This window comes from Epargyreus clarus, unplaced genomic scaffold (assembly GCF_041222505.1).
Source record: "Epargyreus clarus isolate Ecla_fem2 unplaced genomic scaffold, WU_Ecla_fem_2.2 ptg000033l, whole genome shotgun sequence".
NCBI lineage: Eukaryota > Metazoa > Arthropoda > Insecta > Lepidoptera > Hesperiidae > Epargyreus > Epargyreus clarus.
In genome coordinates this window covers 3897643-3919173 of record NW_027332238.1, presented here as the reverse complement: position 1 = coordinate 3919173, position 21531 = coordinate 3897643, and the positions used below count along the sequence as shown (strand labels likewise).

The window sequence follows — 21531 nt, the reverse complement described above, 5'->3', positions numbered from 1 at the left end:
TGGGCGGCAGTAGTCACCATCAGGCCGATTGTTTGCTTGTCTACTACTCCTACATTATAAAAGATAATTTTAAAAGGTTCTGATAACCGAAAATATTGAGAATCTGACTACATCTGTCAAATCTCGTACACGATACTTATATCGCCAAAAATAGAGGTAGATGGCGAGAAATAATTATTATTTATTAATAGTTAATTATCACATGATTTAACGGTAAGGAATACATCGCGAGGAAACCTACACGCCTGAGATTCTCGAAGGTGTATGATGTCTACCAATACACACTTGGCAAGTGGACGATGGCCTCAACCCTCACTCGGAGTGATTCATGCCCAGCAGTGGGACAGTAGATTGGCCCGAATCTGACAGTACTGCCTTGATAGGCTCCTGTGTTACTAGTTCATCTTTATCCACGCTTAGCAGTGAGACTAAGCCGGTCTTTCTTGTGCCAACGCTGGGTTCTCATCGGGATGCAACAAAATCTCCCGTAACAACTTCTTCGACTTCTTCACATTTCTTGTTGGTACTTTCATCTGAAATTACGAAAAAATATGTTTTATTTTAAGTATTTGTTGTTACAGTAACCACAGAAGTGAATGCATTGTGAAAATGTGAACTGTCTATCTTTTACGGTTCAATACATAAATTGGAAGGTGGTAGAACCCTCTGTAGGTTGACTCCGGCGGCACCATCGCCACACCTACTTTTGTGTAACTTCAAGGGTAACGGTGCATCTGTGGCTTACCTCAGATAGGAATATATTCCTATCTGGGTTTGATCACAGGTGAGCTCTCATGGAGGGGGTCACAGGGGTCATGACCCTCCCAAAACCGTCGAGTCAGACTCGCACAAAAATGTGGTTTAATTTAACCAAATATTCCCTGTAACACCCTCTCCCCAATCTTATGCTGCGACCGCACCTGGTTGATGACAGATTTTCATGCGCGGTAGAAACTTACCATCAGGTGTACTGCATGCTTGTCTGCTACTACTATACTTATTACATAGATTAGTAAAGATTCTTCGCCGCCTTGAAATTGAATGACCCACAAACGGTTTATTAGTAAGTTCTTTTTTTGAATTCTTGACAAATAAAAACATTTTTAGAGAAAATTTACGAATATGTAACTAATACTGCGTAATTTACATAATAAATAAATAATTATTTCAAATATTTTAGGGATATTTTTAGCACGGCGACGTGGCAAAACTTTTTTACGCAACTATTTCAATGTTCAAACCTGGTTACATTTTCTTGTTAGGAGTGAGTATCTTTACTAATCTATGACTTTTACAAAAAAATCTAAGAGGAGACCCGTGCCCATCAGTGGGACAGTAATGGTTTGATGATGATAATGATGTTGTTGTTGTTGATGTTGATGATGATGATGCTAGTTACCCCGTAGTGCACCTCGCGCACGTGTCTGTACAGCGAGGAGTACCAGCCGAATGCGGCGCCGCAGTGGCCGCAGCGGTGCGGCGTCTGGCTCGTGTGCATCGCCACTATGTGGTACTTCAGCTTGGACGGGTTCTGGGGGAGTTGAGCATCGATACAGACATAAAGTATGGTAAGGCAGGAAGAAGATTCAAGAAGGAAATAAAGAAATCAAAAGAAGGAAGAAGAGTCAAGAAAAAATGAAAAAGAATGGTAAAGCAAGAAGAAGATTTAAGAAGGAATTAAAGAATTTAAAAGAAGGAATAAGAGTCAAGAATAAATGAAAGAGAATGGTATAGCAGAAAGAAGATTCATGAAGGAAATCGATAAGTAAAAAGATGGAATAAGAGTCAAGAATAAATGAAAGAGATCGGTATAGCAGAAAGAAGAATCATGAAGGAAATAGAGTAGTAAAAAGATGGAATAAGAGTCAAGAATAAATGAAAGAGATCGGTATAGCAGAAAGAAGATTCATGAAGGAAATAGATAAGTAAAAAGATGGAATAAGAGTCAATAATAAATGAAAGAGATCGGTATAGCAGAAAGAAGATTCATGAAGGAAATAGATAAGTAAAAAAATGGAATAAGAGTCAAGAATCAATGAAAGAGATCGGTATAGCAGAAAGAAGAATCATGAAGGAAATAGAGCAGTAAAAAGATAGAATAAGAGTCAAGAATCAATGAAAGAGAATGGTATAGCAGAAAGAAGATTCATGAAGGAAATAGATAAGTAAAAAGATGGAATAAGAGTCAAGAATAAATGAAAGAGATCGGTATAGCAGAAAGAAGAATCATGAAGGAAATAGAGCAGTAAAAAGATGGAATAAGAGTCAAGAATAAATGAAAGAGAATGGTATAGCAGAAAGAAGATTCATGAAGGAAATAGAGAAATAAAAAGATTGGAAAAGAGTCAAGAATAATAAAAGAATGATAAATCAGGAAGAAGATTCAAGAAGGAAAAATAAAGAAGAAGAAGAAAATAAAAAATAAATGAAAAATAACGGTAAAACCGGAAGAAACTTCAAGAAGGATAAAAAGAATAAAAAGAAGCAATAAGAGTTAAGAATAAATGAAAAAGAATAATAAAACAGGAAGAAGGTTTAAGAAGGAAATAAAGAATTTAAAAGAAGAAATAAGGGTCAAGAATAAATGAAAAAGAATGGTAAAGCAGGAGGAAGATTTAAGAAGGAAATAAAGAATTTAAAAGAGTCAAGAATAAATGAAAAATAATGGTAAAGCTGGAAGAAGATTCAAGAACGAAATAAAGAATTAAAAAGATGGAAGAAAAATAAACAAGAAATGAAATTGGATTCTTCATATTAGATTGGGAATAAAATAAGTGTGTCTTGTTTGTGTTATAAACATTATTTAATTATTGATTGATTGTTTAAAAACAGTGAAAATAGTTTATCTAGTTGAAACTCTACCTCCCCATCGAGGGGTCATGAGACGTCGAGGGGTAGTGATGTACACATCATAAATCTTTGATTTTCAAGAGTTATGTGGATGTTACAAATTATTTAACTTGCTTTAATAGTTGCTTAAACATCATGATAAAATCTACACAGCACACCTCAGGATTTAAAAAATAAGTTTTCAAAGGTATGTGAAGTCTACCAATACGCACTTGTCCAGCGCGGTGGACTATGGCCTAATCCTTCTCATTCTGAGAGACCACGAGTCTCTCAGAATGAGGATTAGGCCGTAGTCTCCAGCAGTGGGACAGTGATAGTAAGATTATCACTCACCTGATAGGATTTCCCACACACATGACATAGATGGTCTTTCTTCTCTTTATTTGTGTGTATGTTCTGCATATGCACATACAGTGTTGCATGACATTTAAATGCCTGAAACAAATATATCTTACATATAAAATTCTCGTGTCACAATGTTAGTTACCGTACTCCTCCGAAACGGCTTTAGTGATTTTCAACAAATTTTATATGCATATTCAGTAAGTCTGAGAATCGGCTACTATCTATTTTTCATGCCCCTAAGTGATAAGGGTTGTTCACCCTTAACATTTTTTAGAGAGGAGACTTAGTAATAAGGCGTTTTTACCCTTTGGCTATGGCCCTAATAAGTGTGGCGATGGTGCCTCCGGAGGCGAACTACAAAGGGTTCTACCTTCATTAATTTCAAAGAATTTTACATTTAAATATTATATAGTACTTACATTATTACAAATCTGACAGCGATACTTCACTTTCTTCAGATGCTCCCAATCTATATGATCCCGCAGACGAGTTTTATCCAGAAACTTCTTACCACATTCATTGCACATAAAACTGTGGGAAAGACAAATATACATTAACATTTAAGGTATACTTATATGGGGGGTTTGGCAATGGCATATCTCCCTGTGTGCTAGGTGATCATGTCCGGATAGAAGCCATGCTCGAACAGTCTCAGTTCTCAACTGGTATGTATTTATACAAGATGTTGAGAAAACTTCGATAGCGTGATTCAGATACGTGTGGCGCCATCTCTCGACGAGTAGTTGCCACATTAATAATAAGCAATTTCCCATGGACATCTGTACAACTCCATATAGAACAGGTTCTGAATGAAGCAGATGAAAGAAAACTAGGAAATAGCAGAGTTTAACAGTATATTCAGTGCGTCGCGACCGTTCTGTGCGAATGCTATAGCAAGAATACCGATGACATATTTTCTAAATTCAAAACAGAGCTTTTCTACAGCATTCTATTTTTGGTTTACAAAAAGTATCAATATCCAACAGCAGATCACATGCATTGCCATGTAAGGACTAAGTTAGTCACATTTAATGTTAGTCAATCACCACACCCTTGTAAAATACTTCACTCTAGAAATAGATATGACGGTGGTACTTCCCTGGCCTTCTACCACCTTTCAAAATGCCATTACAATATAAATCATCATCAACCCATCACTGTCCCACTGCTGGGCACGGGTCTCCTCTCAGAATGAGAAGGATTAGGCCACAGTCCACCGCGCTAGCTATTGCATATTGCAAGTGATAATTAATTTGTAATACGCACATAATTTAAAAATTCAGAGGTGCTCGGGATTCAAACCTCGGACCGCTCGATTAAAAGACCGAGACTTTGACCATAAGGTGCCACAGCCAATCATAGATAAATAATTATGTATATTTACTTGTAATCGCTCTCAGGCACATGACGTCGCGATATCCGCATGTGTTGGCGATAGGTGGCCACCGATGCGAATGATCTGTCGCATTTCTCGCAGTACAACTCACCCGTGTCTAACGCCTGGAAGGTAATTATCGAAACATTAATTAAACAAGTGTTATTTATTGTCATTTAAATAATGTTACTTAATCTTTGTACCTTAGTATTTTTAACCGACTTTAAAAAAGGAGGTTTCTCAATTCGACTGTAGGTTTTTTTTTAATTTTTCGCAGATAACTGCGTCGTTTATAAACCGATTTTGATGATCTTTTTGTTGGAAAAAAGATATTCCAACTACAAAGTAAAAAATAATTCAAATCAATGTTGGTTTAGTACATATTTCTGAAGTGGCGCTCATATTGGACACGCTGTTAAAGTCGTTATCCAACGAAACATTGAGCGCCGACTTCAGAACTATGTAGTAAACCAACATTTATTTCAATTATTTTTTACTTTGTAGTGATATCGATGTCGGTTGTATTTTTTGTTAAAATTTTAATCAAACCATTAAACTTTTGTTAAATTGTAAAGCAAATTTGTTACCAATCAAATATTTTTACCTGAACCCTATTCCGTCTTAACCCAAGGGCACATAGGACCCCAGACGTAATAGAGGGCCCGTAAATCTAATATATTCGCTAACACGTCGCTCTAAGACATACGTTAAACACTTCTAAATAAAATATTAATAATTCAGCAAATTACTTATCATTTAGCAATTTAAATTTTTGTTCACATATTAGGTTTAATTTCCTTTAAATTATTTTTACAGCCCCTAAGGGCCCCACATTCTTATTATATAACTTACTTAAAGCATCTAATCCATTTTAAAATAAAATAAATGCACTATGTATTTTTTTGTTTCCTAAATAAATAATCCCAATTTGAATTGCAATAAAGTGATGGAATGTGTTCTGGCTTGCCAAAATTCAGCCTAGCAAAGAGATAAAAAACTGGAAAATATTTCACAAAACATAGTGAGAATACATACCTTATGTGTCCTCATATGTCGACCGAGATTAGATTTCCATTGATATACTCTGCCGCAGCGAGGACATGGGTAACGGTTCTGTCCTTTATGTAATACACTGAAACAAATGATAATATATAAAATTGATTATTCAAAAATTTCACCAACCTAGTTTTTTTAATATAGAAGTAGCATACAAGCATGCTGTCCATCTGATTGTAAGTGGCTACTACCATATGGACATCTGTAATCAACCCCAGATAGGATTAGATTTACCTGAGGTCGGCCACAGATGCGCTGCTACCCCTGAGGACTAAGCTGGAATGCCTTGGGAAAGTATGTCCCTTACCACACGCTTCATACCAAAACACAGCAGCGCTACACTGCTGTTATAACAGAAATAGGTGTGACTTACTTGCGATGATATCTATATGTCTTCTTGGAGCTGAAGGTCTTTCCACAGTCTGTGCAAATCGGCTTATCTGGTAACACCTCCTTACTTCTAGGTCTTCGTTTTGGCTTCTCTACACCATTTACGATTGGAATCTCCTGTAAATAAAGAAGGAATTTATTTACTTTTTTAAGATTAAAATTAATAACTTCAATAAGCATGCAGACCATCTGACGGTACAGTCCGCGCCAAACTGCTAGTCCGCTCTGAAGTTGTTCCGAGCAGGTGTAGTCATACAATTTGCTATGGCGACGCGATTCATTGGTACGGTATAGTCCGGCCTATACCCTTTATGCCAAAAAAAGATATTGTTCTCCAGGGTTACACAAAAACCTCTGCCTGTGAGCAAATCCGCTAGATAAAGCTAGTGACATTTTTCATAGCATATTTCATTACATACCTCCTCGGTTGCTTCTATATGCTTCTCCAACTCATCTTCTGCTAAACTCTCATTGTAATCTACGAGGGGTTCTTCTCTGTCGCTCGGACCATCTGAGATCTCCGGCTCAGGTTCAGCCTTGGGTTTCTTTTTACTAATTTTCTTTTTGACTTTTCTTTTGTGCCTCTGAAATTTAAGAGTATTGATTAGTTATCTACATATGAGGCGACTATCTTACTCTTTGGGATTGATAATGCATCATTTGTGGCCTGAACTTCAGGTATATTTTTTTACAAAATTGGAGCAAGCAGTCCACTTGATGGTAAGTGACTACTGCCGCCCATGAACATATGTAATCAACTCTAGGTGGGATTAGATATTCCCACCTGAAGATAGCCACAGATGTGCCACTACCCCTGAGGACTAAGCTGGTATACCTCCGATAAGTATGTTTCCCTTACCACACCCTTCAAACCAGAACACAGCAGCGCTTAACACTACTGATAACAGAAATAGGTGTGGTGATGGTGCCAAATCACAGAGGGTTCCACCACCTTCAAACTGCATCTGTGATCTGACAAAGGGTATGCAGAGAAAGATGCGATTTAGGTGGTAGGAGTCTGGCATATCTTCTCCGCTACCTTCATAGCTGAGTGGAAACCATGAAGAGTTTTCTCATGTAAAAAAGGGGGAGGTATGAGACAGACATAAATACATAATATATACTTGCATAAGCTTGAAGAACATTACTTTCCAGTCGGATAAAAAGAAGATAGAAAGAAATAAGAAAGAAATGAAACTCACCTCTCTTTTCTTATCCTTAATAACCATAGATTTCCCTTTATTATCATCCGGAGCAGCACAATATGGAATAGGATCTATTTCACTATTAATATTACTATCCAGACTTTCAATCTTAACATTAACCAATAGTTCGATGGGTTCTTCATCATCTTTCTGGAGGTAACTGACGTTGTGGGCGTTGTGTGGTTGGAGTAGCGAGGGTCTTGGTTTCGGAGTGCTGGGCGGGTCCTGAAAAGAGATGATTGGAGTTTTTAATATTGTTAATATTGAATTAGACAATAAGCATGCAGTCGTCCTGATAGTAAGTGGTTAGTTCCCATGGACATTTGTAATCAACTCGAAATAGGATTAGATTCTTATCAGATATTGGCCACAGATCCTTGCTAACTTATAGACTATGATGGAACGCCTCTGTTAAGTATGTCTCCCTTACCACACTCTTCAAAGCAGAACACAGCAGCACGGAGACATACTTATTCAATGCATTCTTGCTTAGTCCTCAGGGATAGCAACATATCTATTTACGAACTCAGGTAGGAGTATAATCTTATCTGGGGTTGATCACATATGTCCCTAGGCAGCAGTAGCTAGAAACCTGCATACCTGAGTCTTAAAAAAGGTTTTCAAAAGTCTATCAATCCATAATTGCCCAGTGTTATGGACTATGGCTAAATTTCTTCTCATTCTGAGAGGAGATCCATGCCCAACAGTGGGATAGTAATGGATTGCAGACGACTTTTGAGTTAAGACATTTATTAGTAAGCTTACCTGCTGTAAATGCTCCAATAGTTCCATGTAGCATCTCTGCACTTGAAGTTTGAATCTCTGAAACCTTCGTAACAGCGCTCGGCACTCCCAACAGATGTGCACTAACTTTGTATTTAGACATTCTGTAATCTAAACAATAAACATTAAATTAAATAGATAGATTGAGGCAGTTAAACCTTTGCTGGTTAAAGTCCACCCACCTTCCAATTATTTATGATTATTAATTTATTATTTATATTTTTTTTTATAATATAAGAGGTCCTACCTGAGGTCGGCCACAGATGTGCCGCTACCCCTGAGGACTAAGCTGGAACGCCTCGGAAAAGTATGTCTCCCTTACCACACTTCAAACCGGAACACAGCAGCGCCTAACACTGCTGTTATTAGGTAGAAATAGGTGTTTAATTCGGCAACACCACCACCTATTTCTGCCTTGTAACAGCAGTGTTAATTACTGTATTCTGGTTTGAAGGGTGTGGTAAAACTTACTTTTCAGATGTTTTCAAACTCAGCCCTCAGGTGTAGCGGCCAAGCTTACGTAGGAATGTAATCTTATCTGGGGTTGATTACAGCTTCACTAGGAATAACATCGTAAGGAAAATTAAAAGTTCTCCGAAAAGTACTTCAAGTTATGGCCAGCGTGGTACAGGCTCCAAACTTCTTATTTTAAAAGGCCCATATTTAGCATTGCGACAATAAAGGGTTGATAATAACATCTATAAGGGTACCGAGCTCAACAGCGGGACAAAGTGTTAATAATAACTTAAAAAATACTTAAAACAATATTTTTAGGCTAGTATTCTAAACACTTACCGATATTTCATTCACAATTTGTTCATAAACGTGATACAATCCTGATTCGGTCAGTAAATACAAATTTCTTCCCGAACACATACACGCCGTGCACAATGCATCCATTTTTGTAATAAATGGTACATTTAATTCATATTTCGTAATAATCAGTCTGTTCTGTGATCATTTACGGTGCTTTTGTAATAGATCTGTGATTTAAAAGACATTGCATTCGGTATTATGAAGAAAAGAAAGGTATACAATATACGATACAAGATGCAAGGGTAAACTACAAAAAAAATTAAGCATTATAAGCGTCCTTTACGTCAAATTTGACTAGACATTGTCAATTTTATTTTGTCATTTTTGTGTTTACGTGCCGTTTGGAAATTAAGTACAATAATAGTTGGATGTATAATAATTATTTTATTTTAAAATACATGTTCTAAATAAATATACCACAAGATTAAGGCATTTTGGTGATATTTTAATATAGGAACTTGTGCGTCTGGGAAAACATTGATCAACAACAACTTAGAGCGCTATCTATCTGTGTTAAAATACCCTATTGTAATACAATAGGCTGAGCGGTTCAACTGTAAAGTTGTTATTCTTTGTTCAATCTCTTTGATTCCTCGTGAAGTTAAAGTAAAGTATTTAAGGTGCTTTAAATAGCATTTATTGTTTACAACACTGTTTTATTGTAAGCGAGATGGTTAGAAAATTTCGATAGTGTGATTTAGAATAGTAGAGCCATCTCATGACTTTCAAAAATTTGCCACACAATATAGTCCGCGTAAAACTGCTAGTCCGCTCTGAATATAGAAATGAATCGCGTCGCCATAGGAAATTGTATGACTACACCTGCTCGCAAAACTTCAGAGTGGACTAGCAGTTTGGCGCGGACTACAGTATAGTTTAAATTTTGAAAATATATCATAAATTAAACCAGAAAAAGTAATATAATATTTATTAAGACATAAAGGAATATTGCACAGGTACACAACACATTAAAAACTCATTTTTATTTTCGTTTCAAATAAATACACCAAGTAATACATATAAATAAAGTTATATTTATCATTAAATAATTAACGTAAAAACTTAATAAAATCACCTACAGAATATTTCTAAAAGATTTCAACTTACAGTAGATTGACTCTTATCTTTATCCTTACATTTCTTTTTCTTTTTCCGTTTCTTACTCATATCTTTTGTTTTCGTGGTATCATTGTATTTCAACAACATCTTATACATTTTGAGTAGTTGCTTCGCGTCTTTCTTCATTTCTTTCGTGACTGGATCTTTTATTTCTTTTTCTTTATCTATTTCTTGATTTTCCTCATCATCTTTAACTGGATTAACATATTTGTTACATGTGTCAAGTGTGTTATACTGTTCTATTGACCCTTCTTCAAGGTTACTTGGTATAATTTCTTTAATAACCTCATTTTCTATAATCGGTTTAATTTTAGATTCCTGCAACTTCTTTTTTAAATCCAAATTCTTTTTTCGAATCGCATTTAGAATGTTCGCTGTATTTAAAACCTTTTTTACTTTGTTACTCTTTAAATATCTATCTTTCCAGGACACGTGTTCTAAGTCTTCGATATCCGATGTTCTGTCTCCCTCAGTCTCGTCTATATTGATCGTTCTGTCCCATTCTATCTCGTCTATTTTAGCTGTAAATGCCTCTATTTCTTCTGTTGTTGGTTCCTTAGATATAGAGATTTCCTCGACTTCATAACAAGATGAATCGTCGGAAAGCTCCAATATTTCATATACGTCATCATCTATGTCAGTATTAGGACCTATTTCTGTGGAATTTGTATTCGAATCATCTGTTTTCTTTGTATCTTGTATCAAAATCACTTCATTATTTAAAGATTCTTCTGTATTAACTAAATTTTCACTTTCATTTATATCAATTTGGTTTGAATCACTTATTTGTATTGACCCTACTTTAGACGTTGAAATCTCAGTGTAAAAATTCTGATCGGCGCTCTCGCGAAAATCCTTATTCTTCTTCGCCTTTTTTGCTTTCTTGCATTTTTTATCTTTTTTCTTCTTTTTCTTACCTTTAACTTCGTCGTCGGAGATGCAAACAACATCGGGTTTTACTTCACTAGCTTCAACTTCAGAGCTATCTCTATCTGATAGCTCTCCTTCTGATTTCTCTACACTTCTTTTACTTATATGTTCTTCCTCTGAACTTCTTTTATCTGTTCCTTCATTATCTTTTGTACCGCTCTCCATTAAATTATCTTTACTTTGTGTTATGTCAACTGTTTCCATCTGTATTTCTGTATCTATAATATTAGTCTCATTTGATTTATCTTTTTCAGTCAGTTTCTTATCTTTTATTGTGTCAGTAACTTCTGCGTCTTGATTTTGATCTACTTTTTCCTTCTCTAAATCACGTGACCTTGCTTCTGTATTCTGCGTGTTATTATCATGTTCTACTTCTTGATTTTGAACTTCTTTTTCCTTCTCTAAATCACGTGACCTTGCTTCTGTGTTCTGTATATTATCATTCTCATTAATAATTTCAATATCATTACTATCATTATGAGATTCATTATTTACTTCTGAAGTCATGATAGTATTATCACAAGTTTCAGAATTCTTATCACTTTTATCAACCACATCATTTTCTTTCAAAACTTCTTCAGTACGAGTATCATTACTTACATCTGTTATATTTGTCTCTGTCACATTATCGACAATATTTGCGATATTTTCAGAATCAGATTTGTTATTATCAGTAGATTCAACATCTTTTGTCTCTTTTTGACCAAAATTAGTTTCTTTCGAAATAACTGTTATTTCTTTCTCATTTAAATTATCTTTTTTAGTTTCAGCATTCTTACTTGCTTTAACTTTAGACTTTTCCTTACTAATTTTAGCAACTCTCTTATCATTATCAATGTCTTTATTCTTATCAACAGATTCATCAGAATCAGAATCAGCACTAGAATCCTCCGTCTCACTCGACTTTTCAAACTGTTTTCCATCTAGATCCTCTAACAGATCCATTTTCTCTGTATCCGACAACTGTAGTGTTATTTCGTCATGATCACTCCCATATTTATATTTCTGCTTATCTTTTTTCCTTTTCTTTTTCTTATCCTTACCTTTATCTGTTTCAACAGTTATAACACTTTCTTTAGGATTCTGTTTCTCGCTTTGTACATTAGTATTAGCTATAGTCTTATTAGATTCAGTACTACTACTAGTACTTTGTGAATTAGTATTAGCTTTAGCCTTAGCAGCTTCAGTCGTACTAGTAGTACTAACACTAGTACTAGTAGTAGGAACATTTGTATCTACTACAGTTTTTGGATTTTTATTCAAAATACTAGTTCGTCTGAGTCTAATCTTTCTTGTTGTGTTCTTGGGTACTGTAATAACAAGATCGTTAACTTTCTTTGTAATCGTTTTTGAGTTTGCATCGTTATTAGCTGTTTCGTTTGAAGGCGTTGCTATTTTTTCTGTAAAAAAAAAATTGAATTTAAAATTCTGCATTATATAATAAAATTGTTAAGTGCTACTGAGCTTTAGTGAACCTAGGGGGGGTAGGGTATCGTAAAAGGCGACTAAAAGGGGGCTTTCAGGGTTGCGGGCGGCATGAGTGGGAGCTCTAACCGCCTGGCTAGCGACCCCGGGAAGAACGATGGTATGTGTGACCTCATACCGTCGTACGCTCTACACGGAGTAGCGAGCTTCATAAGCATCTGGGCGGAGCCAGACGGGGCCACGCGCCAAGAGGACTCCGGTTGCGTTCCTTTGGAGATCCCGGAGTCCTATACGCAGCGCTGAGGACGGTCACAGGGGGGGGGGGGGTTTAGTGCAGTAAAAGTCCCACATAACCCGTTGTAGCTCCTACGGCGTTGGGTACGTTTTGAAGGTTTCCCCCTCGTCAACAAAAAAAAAGAAAAAAGGGGGTGTCGTATCGTATCGGGTATCGTAAGGGGCGGTCGGCCCCGGGCCTCCAATCCAATGTGTATAAATCAGCGAAAAAAAGCTCACCGGAATCATACGTATTTGAATAAGTTTATGAGAGTAAAATAAAATACACATTTGAGTAAAATCAAATCAGCTATTTACACAGGGGGCCTCCATTCAACTTTTCGCCCGGGTGCCCGACAACCTTAGGGCTCGTACACAAAACTGCGATGCGACGCAATGTGAATTCGCAACGCGACACGAATTGCTGCGATGCGATTTCGTGCGGCAAGGTGTCTCCCAGGGTGACATTCCTTCGACGACCGTCAACCGTACTGAACTTATTTTGAAAACTAGCTCGTGACATGAATCGTAAAAAGAAGTGTGCACTTTTGTTTTTGCTTAGGAGATACAGGAAAGAGTAACAAAGAAGATTTTGAGTTCATCCATTTATCATATATCGTTTATTTTATATTTAGTTTCCCAAAGAACAGGGCGTTCCTCAATCAGTAATACGAAAAGTCAACGTCGTACTTTGTCATTTTTTTACATTAAAGTATACGTCTTCCCACCCAACAAGTACAGGTCTGTGCATCTTCCCCACACGCTGTCTCAGAACGAACTAAAAATGGCGTCAACAAGTGTGACGAAACATCGCAGGAATGCGCGATGCGAATTAATTCACAAGTTTTTGCGATGCGTCGAGGGAGCTCGCAGATTTTTACGATGCGACGTCGCATCGCAGTTTTGTGTTTATTAGTTCTCATGGACATCTACCCAACCCTAAATAGGATTAGACTTTCTTGACCACAGCTACAAGTGCGTCGCTACCTATGAGTATGAGGATCGAATTCTTAAATTAAATTTATTAAATGGAATCGGTAGTTCTGAGGTTCCAATGCTAGGCACACACCTCTGATTTTTCAATTATGTGCGTATTAGAAATTAACCATCACTTGCTTTAACGATGGAGGGAAATATCGTGAGGAGAACTGCATAGCTAAGACATCTTTAAAAACATCTCAAAGGTATGTCTAGCACAAAAGTCTACCAATACGCACTTGTCCAGCGCGGTGGACTATGACCTAATCCTCATTCTGAGAGGAGACCCGTGCCCAGCAGTGGGACAGTGATGAGTTGATGACGAAGGCGATATCTTGGGAGGGCTTATATGACTTGAAAACCCACTAATATAGTTTTAAAATATAATTTTGCCATATTCTTACCTTGAAGCTCCTGTACATTGGGTTTCTCATCCTCACTGCTGATCTCCACAACCTCCGCAGCCTCCTCCTTGATCTCCACTTCACCATCCGAGGAGTTGCCGGTCGCAGACTCTGATGGGCGGCCAGTTGACGCTGGAAAAACACTTTGTTATTATAGTGATACTGTCCGCGCCAAACTGCTAGTCCGCTCTTAATATAGAAACGAGTCGCGTCGCAATAGCAAATTGTAGATATTAGCGGGACGAAGATAGCGGGGCCCCCCGACACCCCGCTTCTCTCCCCGCGGGCGTCGCGCAGTTAGTATGCCCTTACCTTGCTACGGAATATATGCTTGTAGTTGTGTGCAACAACTGCAGAGCGGAATAGCAGTTCTGCGTACGCCTCGGAAAGGTATGTCTCCCTTCAAACCAGAACACAGCAGCGCTTAGCACTGCTGTTATAACAGAAAGGTGTGGCAGTGGTGCCGCCGGAGTCGAACCACAGAGGGTTCTACCATCTCCTAACTGTCTGTAAACTTATTCCACTCACCGATAGCCGCTTGCTCCTTCTGTAGTTGAGCTCTAATAGCCCTAGCTCTGGCCTGCAGCTCCAGTATCTCCAGCACGGTCAGTCCGGTGCGCCTGGATGTGTCCTGGTTACCGGCCTCGTCTCCGCTGTCCTGGGTTCTACGCTTCTTCGACTTACCTTTTGAGTGGTGTTTGTGCTAAAAAGATATGGGATGAAAAATATGTAGTATGCTGGAAAAGATATACTAAGAAAAATATATATAGTATTTTTTTATAGAGCATGCAGTTCTTTTGATGGTAAGTGGCAACTGCCGCTCATGGACATCTGTAATAAACCCCAGATAAGATTAGATTCCTACCTGAGGTTGGCCACAGATGCGCTGCTACCCCTGAGGACTAAGATGTATGCCTCAGAAAAATATAGTTCTACTTCTTACTATTTAAAAGAAAGTTGTTAACAGATGTCCATAGCAGTGACTTACCATCAGGTACTGCATGGTTATTTGTCATTATGAAAAAGAAATAATCTCATACCTTCTTTTTCTTCGTGGTAACTTGACTGAGTATCTCGTCGTCAGAGGAGATACTGTCCAGGGATATGGTCTCCAGGCGTTCCTGGGAGGACTCGCTGGACGACTCCGTGTCTGACGGTGGTTCAGCTCCATCCAGAATAGCACAGAGGCGTTTGGAGCTTATTCCAAGGAGCTGTAATGGAGATAAGAAAAGTTTTGTAGGACCAGTATATAACTTGAGACCTGATCACAGAGGGTGGAACTCTGTGTAGTTCGACTCTGGGCACACCACCGACACACTATTTCTCCGTAATTTAAATTTCTCCTTTCAGCATTTTTAACTATTTCTTCTAGTTTTGAACTTGGTCATTAAGGCCCACTTAAAAATTCACTCTGTATATCAAAATGAATTCATCATTATTGGCACTGAGTTAAATAACAATAAAACAGAAATGTATGTAATATGTAATAAAATGTTTATAGCAAAAAAAAATCCAGAATAATTAATAAATGTCCGAACTGTGTGTCAAGTCTACCAATCTGCACTTGGCCGGCGTAATGGTTTAAAGTCTTCAAATACTGAGATAAGACACTTTCCCAGCAGTGGGACAATCATAGATTGATAAATATAAAATACTTACTTCTTCAGTACAAAGCTCCTGTAGGTCATTAACACTGATATGTCTCACGCACTCCGGCGCCATGGCTTTCAGCTCCTTGGGTTTCAGTACAGAGAATACTTGGTGCATCAGCTCAACTCTATCGTGAATGTAGTATGCCAAGTCATGCTCGTTAGGATTAACGCTCCCCGACGCCTCCTCCTTAATTCTGTGCTTTTTGGCCCGCTTCATGGCGATTTTAACTCAAAAATCGTAAAATTTTCACAATACAAGCATAGCATACTAGTATGAATATAAGTTGCTAATTTGAAGAGGTAACTTTTTGTGTAGACATCTAAGGGGAAAGGTGTATCGTAAATCGGTCGTATTATTTCCAGATGGAGTGTCAATTTTGACATTCGGAATTTGGTTGCGTTCAGAAACTACAATCTTCTTAACTTCTATCTTCAAAACTTTTTAAACAAATTAGAAGAAAACTGGCGATTAAAAATGAATAATGACATAAAGTGACAAGCAAACAAGAATAGTTCAAAATTTTGTATTTTGTCCGACTGTGATGTGGCTAAAATAAATTATTAGTAAAAGGACAAAATGCCACTGGACGACATTTTAAGCGCTTGTTTGGATCAAGTGATCCAGACAGCGTTTAGATCGTTCGTGGTGCATTTTTGTCCAAAAGTAACAGCTTTATTTCCTCCCATTCATTTAGATGAATACTTAGACACCAATTTCATAAAGGTCGAATCGTACCAAAAAAAGCTGTTTGGTATGTTTGGCAGTAGCTGACCTATAATCATAGATTTTTAAATTTTGGCGCGTAACATGGAAAATGGCTGTCGAAATATTGTACGAAAGCGATTCATTTATAATTGTAAACAAACCGTACGATATGTATATTAACTCGGACGATAAGGATGAAAAGGTATGTACAATAAATATTTAAAATAATTCAGTATGTAGGTTTATTATTGTAAAAACATAAACTTTTAAGGTTATGTTTTTATTTCATTTTTATTTTATTCCTCTAATACTGGTGATAATTATCATGGCATTGATTTTTAAAGTTAAGCCAAAAACCAATGATATTAACACTTTTTAAAATATTTATAATTAAAAAAATATAAACGAGTCTTTGTAAACGCTTTTTACATATCCATGTAAAGGGTATTTTTTTTGTACATTACATTACCTTTGTAAAGATTGTAACAGATTACCAACGTTACAATAATATTACAGAAGTTTGAAACTAAATTGCCTGATTAAGAAATCCCTATAAAGTCTCAAGAAAGTTTTTTTTTTTTGAGAGTATAATGTGTATCAAATAAAATAGGTAATTAATCGAAAAGATATTGAATTCTGTAATGAAAATTCGCTATACTTAAATGTACCAGTTTTTTAAACTTGTAAATTTTCAAATTCTTTTACGACGTTTAATTAAATATTATTTTGCCGATTTTCTTCTCAAAATATATCTCTTTTTATAATATAGGAGTAGTAGACGAGCATGCGGATTGTATGCTCGTCCACTACCTGATTGTAAATGGCTACTACTGTACATGAACATCAACCCCAGATAAGATTAGATTCCTACCAGAGATCGGCCACAGAAGTGCCCTTAGCTCTGAGGACTAAGTTGGAATGCCTCGAAGTACGTCTCTCTTACCACCACACCCAGACCCTTCATACCAGAACACAGCAGCGCTTAACACTATTCTCTTAAATAAACAAGATTATATCAGCTCCAAATATGTTAGATATTTCTATATTACTATTAAAGTTATCATACATATGTATTACACCACTTATAATTATTTATCCTCAATTACATTCAGAACACTGTAGCCTACCACATCGGTCACCACGACTCCCACCGCTCAACATCGAGCCACCCTCTCCATTTCGTCCAACGGCTGGACTACTCCACCAGCGGCGTGCTGTGCATCGCTAAGACCAAAACAGCTGCAGCTAAAGCTGGCAAGCTGTTTGAGAAGCGCGCGACTAGGAAGTACTACTTGGGGATACTGCGTGGTTCCGTGCCGTTTGATATTGCTGACGTGCGCTATGATATTGGTGTGTTGTTGTTGAACTTTATTACTGTTTATCAACGTTAGGACCCGCGTGGTGGAGTGGTCACCACACCGGTCTGACGCGCAGAGGGTTCCGGGTTCGATCCCCGGTCAGACATATCTATCATGGTTATGAAAAAGTTCTAATTTCATGGTCACCAATGTGTGGACGTCACAATGGGCATGATGACCGTATTAAAAAATCGAAGAATAAATGATTTACTTAAAAACAATATGTTGAAAGCATTCTCAAAAATAGCCCAGTTTTAATAAAAATTAGGATTCATTATATTTTCAATAAAATAAAAGTATGAAATAATGCAGTCGGCCATCTTGTCTAAAACGCTAATCGGGGCGAAATGACGTCATTTTTTTGGCGTGTCACCGTATTGCTTGAACTTTTCTATGGGATATTGAAGCGTGACGTCACTCGCTGACGCAATGACACCCGTGAGCGTTTTCGCGCTTAATTCAAAATTTGTTTTAAAAATGCTAATATTTCCGATAATACTGAATTTATTGTCGAAATAATACGATTTTTGGAATCAGTAGACATGTACCTACATTATAGAAGGGGACTTCAAAATTTGTCATCATGCCCATTTTTATATTTAACTTCTGATTTTAAATATTTCCTTATATGCTGCCAAGTTGTGGTTTGAAGACTATGGTATGATAGAGACATAAGACGTACTAATTTCACCAGTTCGATGTCACTTAGAACTCCAATTACTGCATGGTTCATGATCGCTTTCAACTTCAATTTCATGGAAAAAATTGGTAAAATCAAACAACAAATGTATCAAAATTCTTTAATTCCGAAAACTTCGAGGAATCACTAGTGAGAGTCACATGCAATGATCTTTTATAATGTAAATATATATAACTCAAAGGTGACTGACTGACATAGTGATCTATCAACGTACAGCCCAAACCACTGGACGGATCGGGCTGAAATTTGGCATGCAGGTAGATGTTATGACGTAGGCATCCGCTAAGAAAGGATTTTGATCAATTCTACCTCCAAGGGGATAAAATAGGGGATGATAATATTTCCTTGGTAACGCGAGCGAAGCCGCGGGCAAAAGCTCGTTTCTTTATATTCTTATACGAAACAGCAGATTTTGTATTTATTATTTAGGGTCGGATGAAACGCCAGAGAACACCCACAAGATGGTAGCGGTGACCAGCGCTACCAGTGTGTGCGGGCGACCGCGTGCCGCTCACACGAGGATCCTAGTGCTGGATACTGGGTACTATAATGATGAACCAGTTACGCTCGTCATGATGAAGCCTATTACAGGTACCTTGTCATTTTAGATCTGTAAAGCCTCATGCATTGTATAAAGTGGTGAAGGTTTGCTAAAGGCAAGGGTATACGCAGGGGAGGAGTGTATAGGGAGTAGCACAGGGTTTAATACAATTTCAGAGATTAATTGACTTCCTTTTGCCGACCGCGCCTACGCCACTGCTTTTGGACATCCTCCTCTTCCTTAACAAAGCTATATTTATTCTGTAAAGGCTATTGATGTTCCTTAGGAAGAATATATAAAATGATCTGTCTTAAGTTTTAAGCTCGGGAAATTAAACTGTTTTTCATAAGCAGTTTATGCTTGTTATATGCGAGCTAAAGATCGTGACTGATGTAGCTACAGCCTTAGGCATTTTACTCTCTTAGCCTAGCTTCGACCTGGTCACTTGCTTAGCTACCTAGCACACTGCTGATAGAAAGCCACCCTAATTTTTATTATAATAAAGTTGTGTGTTTCAGGGCGTAGACACCAACTACGTGTTCATTGCCACGCTATCGGCCACACGATTCTCGGCGACTATACATACAGCGACAGAACGGATACAGCGCCCTCTAGGATGTATTTACACGCAGCTCGGTGAGTTAGAATTGTATTATTATTTCGTACATTTTATGGTAAAAGGCTACTGCTATCCATACATCTGTAATCAAGATTCGTGGCCGAGCTCAGATAGGATTGATATTTCTACCTGAGGTCGGCCACAGACGCGCCACTATCCCTGAGGACTAAGCTGGACGAGTATGTCTCCCTTACTATGTCGTTTAGAGCAGAAGAGAGCAGCGCTTGACACTGCTGTTATTAGGCAGAAGTAGGGTGCCGGTGGAGGCGAAGTCGAGGTAGACTCCATCAGGTTCGTTTGCCACTTCAGTATTTTAGAAAAGTAAAATTTATACATGTCTTAAAACTTGAATAACCTCGTAACCCCGCGAAGTTCCACAATAGCCTATCTGAATACAGGCATCGAACATTTTGTGTTAGCTCAAACGCTTATGATTGAAGAGTTAAAGTTTTTGTAAAATCGCTTATGGTTAAGAGTTTTTGTAAAATCGTCCTCTACCTCCTCTAAACCTCTTTCAAATCATGCATGAATAAATAAATACCATAAAAACTGTGTTATGTTGTGAATGTGTGTCGACCTTCATATTCAAATCATGTTAAAATTAATAAACAATTAAATTTCAGATTAGTGCTCCCTTTACAAGAAGAACCGTTGGACATAGCCGCGCCAGAGCCCTTCTCAGACGTACTACTGTCTGGTAAATGGCAGGGTCAGCGATTTACCTTCGAAGAGGCGTGCAATACGTTAGATACGAGCCCCACCAGCATACAATATACACTACAAACATGAATAAAGATAAATTGTGCAACTAATTGTTGTTGTTTTTTACTTGATTGAACTATTCTTCATTTAATGAGTATGATGAGCCGTTTTACTCAATTTTGGAGAGCCTCGTCAGCATTTGTTGTCAACCCATTTCTGTCTACTGCTGGGGTTCGACCTCCTCTCGGAGTTAGGAGGGTTCAAATTATAGTCCGATTCGCAGTGATACGCTGGAAAAGTGTGAATTTGTAGATTTTATGCACCATTGACATTCTTTTTTACGTAACTCTGGCGTATAGACTTTCTTTCACCATTTAATCCAGCGATAATTAGTTTCTAAGTTGTGCATAACTTGGAAAAATCTAGCGTAGCGAAAAAAAGTGCTAAGTGTATGGAAAAATCAAAGGTTAATTTCTGAGATTTGAGCCTCTATTTTTTAAACCAGTTTATTACGCTCCTGCAAATCAAGATTCGATTTTTAAGCATAATAGTAACGTAATATTTTATTATAGTTCATTGTATATTCATCATCATAATATGGAACGCTACCTTAAATTTCGTCAAAAAATGTCAAATTGTCACAAAAAAATGTCAATCGATTGACGGTTCACGTCGTCAGCTCGTTACAAATAAATAAATAATAAATAATATAATTGTTTTATTAAAATAAACACAAGGTTTATATAAAATCATGAATTTAAACGTAGGTTCAGTTTGTGAGGGATGTTTGAGTGTAGACAGACATTTATCTATTATTTTTGATAATGAATACAAGGAATTGTTTCGCGTATTATTAAAAGAAGTAAGTACTTATTGTATTGTTATATTTTATATATATTTGAAGGTGATAGAACTCTCTGTGGTTCGACTTCCGCGATACCACCGCCACACCTATTTCTACCTAATAACAGCAGTGTTAGGCGCTGCTGTGTTCTGGTTTAAAGGGTGTGGTAAGGGAGACAGACTTTTCCGAGGCGTTCCAGCTTAGTCCTCAGGGGTAGCGGCGCATCTGTGGCCGACCTCAGGTAGGAATATCTAATCCTATCTGGGGTTGATTACAGATGTCCAAGGGTGACAGTAGCCACTTACCATCTGGTGGACTGCATGCTCGTCTGCTACTACTATATTATAAAAAAAAAGTGTTAAGCGCTGCTGTGTTCTGGTTTGAAGGGTACATACTTTTCCGAGGCGTTCTATTTTATTCCTTAGGTGTAGCATCTGTGGCCGAACTGATTAAGGACTCT

The 21531-nt window shown here is 37.4% G+C and overlaps 2 protein-coding genes across 2 annotated transcripts; one reads left to right on the top strand and one right to left on the bottom strand.

Moving 5' to 3' along the window:
• Positions 1-107: 107 nt before the first annotated feature.
• LOC140755376 (uncharacterized) lies at positions 108-15899 on the bottom strand. Its single transcript, XM_073090571.1, has 16 exons — positions 15609-15899; positions 14990-15160; positions 14478-14652; positions 13950-14081; positions 9922-12269; positions 8800-8961; positions 7987-8115; positions 7219-7446; positions 6436-6600; positions 6000-6133; positions 5606-5702; positions 4580-4695; positions 3615-3726; positions 3184-3285; positions 1400-1531; positions 108-533 (listed from the first exon to the last, which is right to left on the bottom strand). The coding sequence occupies exons 1-16, from the start codon at positions 15816-15818 to the stop codon at positions 429-431; spliced, it is 4518 nt and encodes a 1505-aa protein (XP_072946672.1). The 5' UTR covers positions 15819-15899; the 3' UTR covers positions 108-428.
• Positions 15900-16086: 187 nt separating this feature from the next.
• On the top strand, positions 16087-20337 carry LOC140755393 (RNA pseudouridylate synthase domain-containing protein 1). Its single transcript, XM_073090589.1, has 5 exons — positions 16087-16509; positions 17420-17657; positions 18795-18956; positions 19425-19542; positions 20149-20337. Exons 1-5 carry the CDS (start codon positions 16417-16419, stop codon positions 20312-20314), a joined length of 777 nt encoding a protein of 258 aa, XP_072946690.1. The 5' UTR covers positions 16087-16416; the 3' UTR covers positions 20315-20337.
• The last annotated feature ends 1194 nt before the right edge of the window (positions 20338-21531 follow it).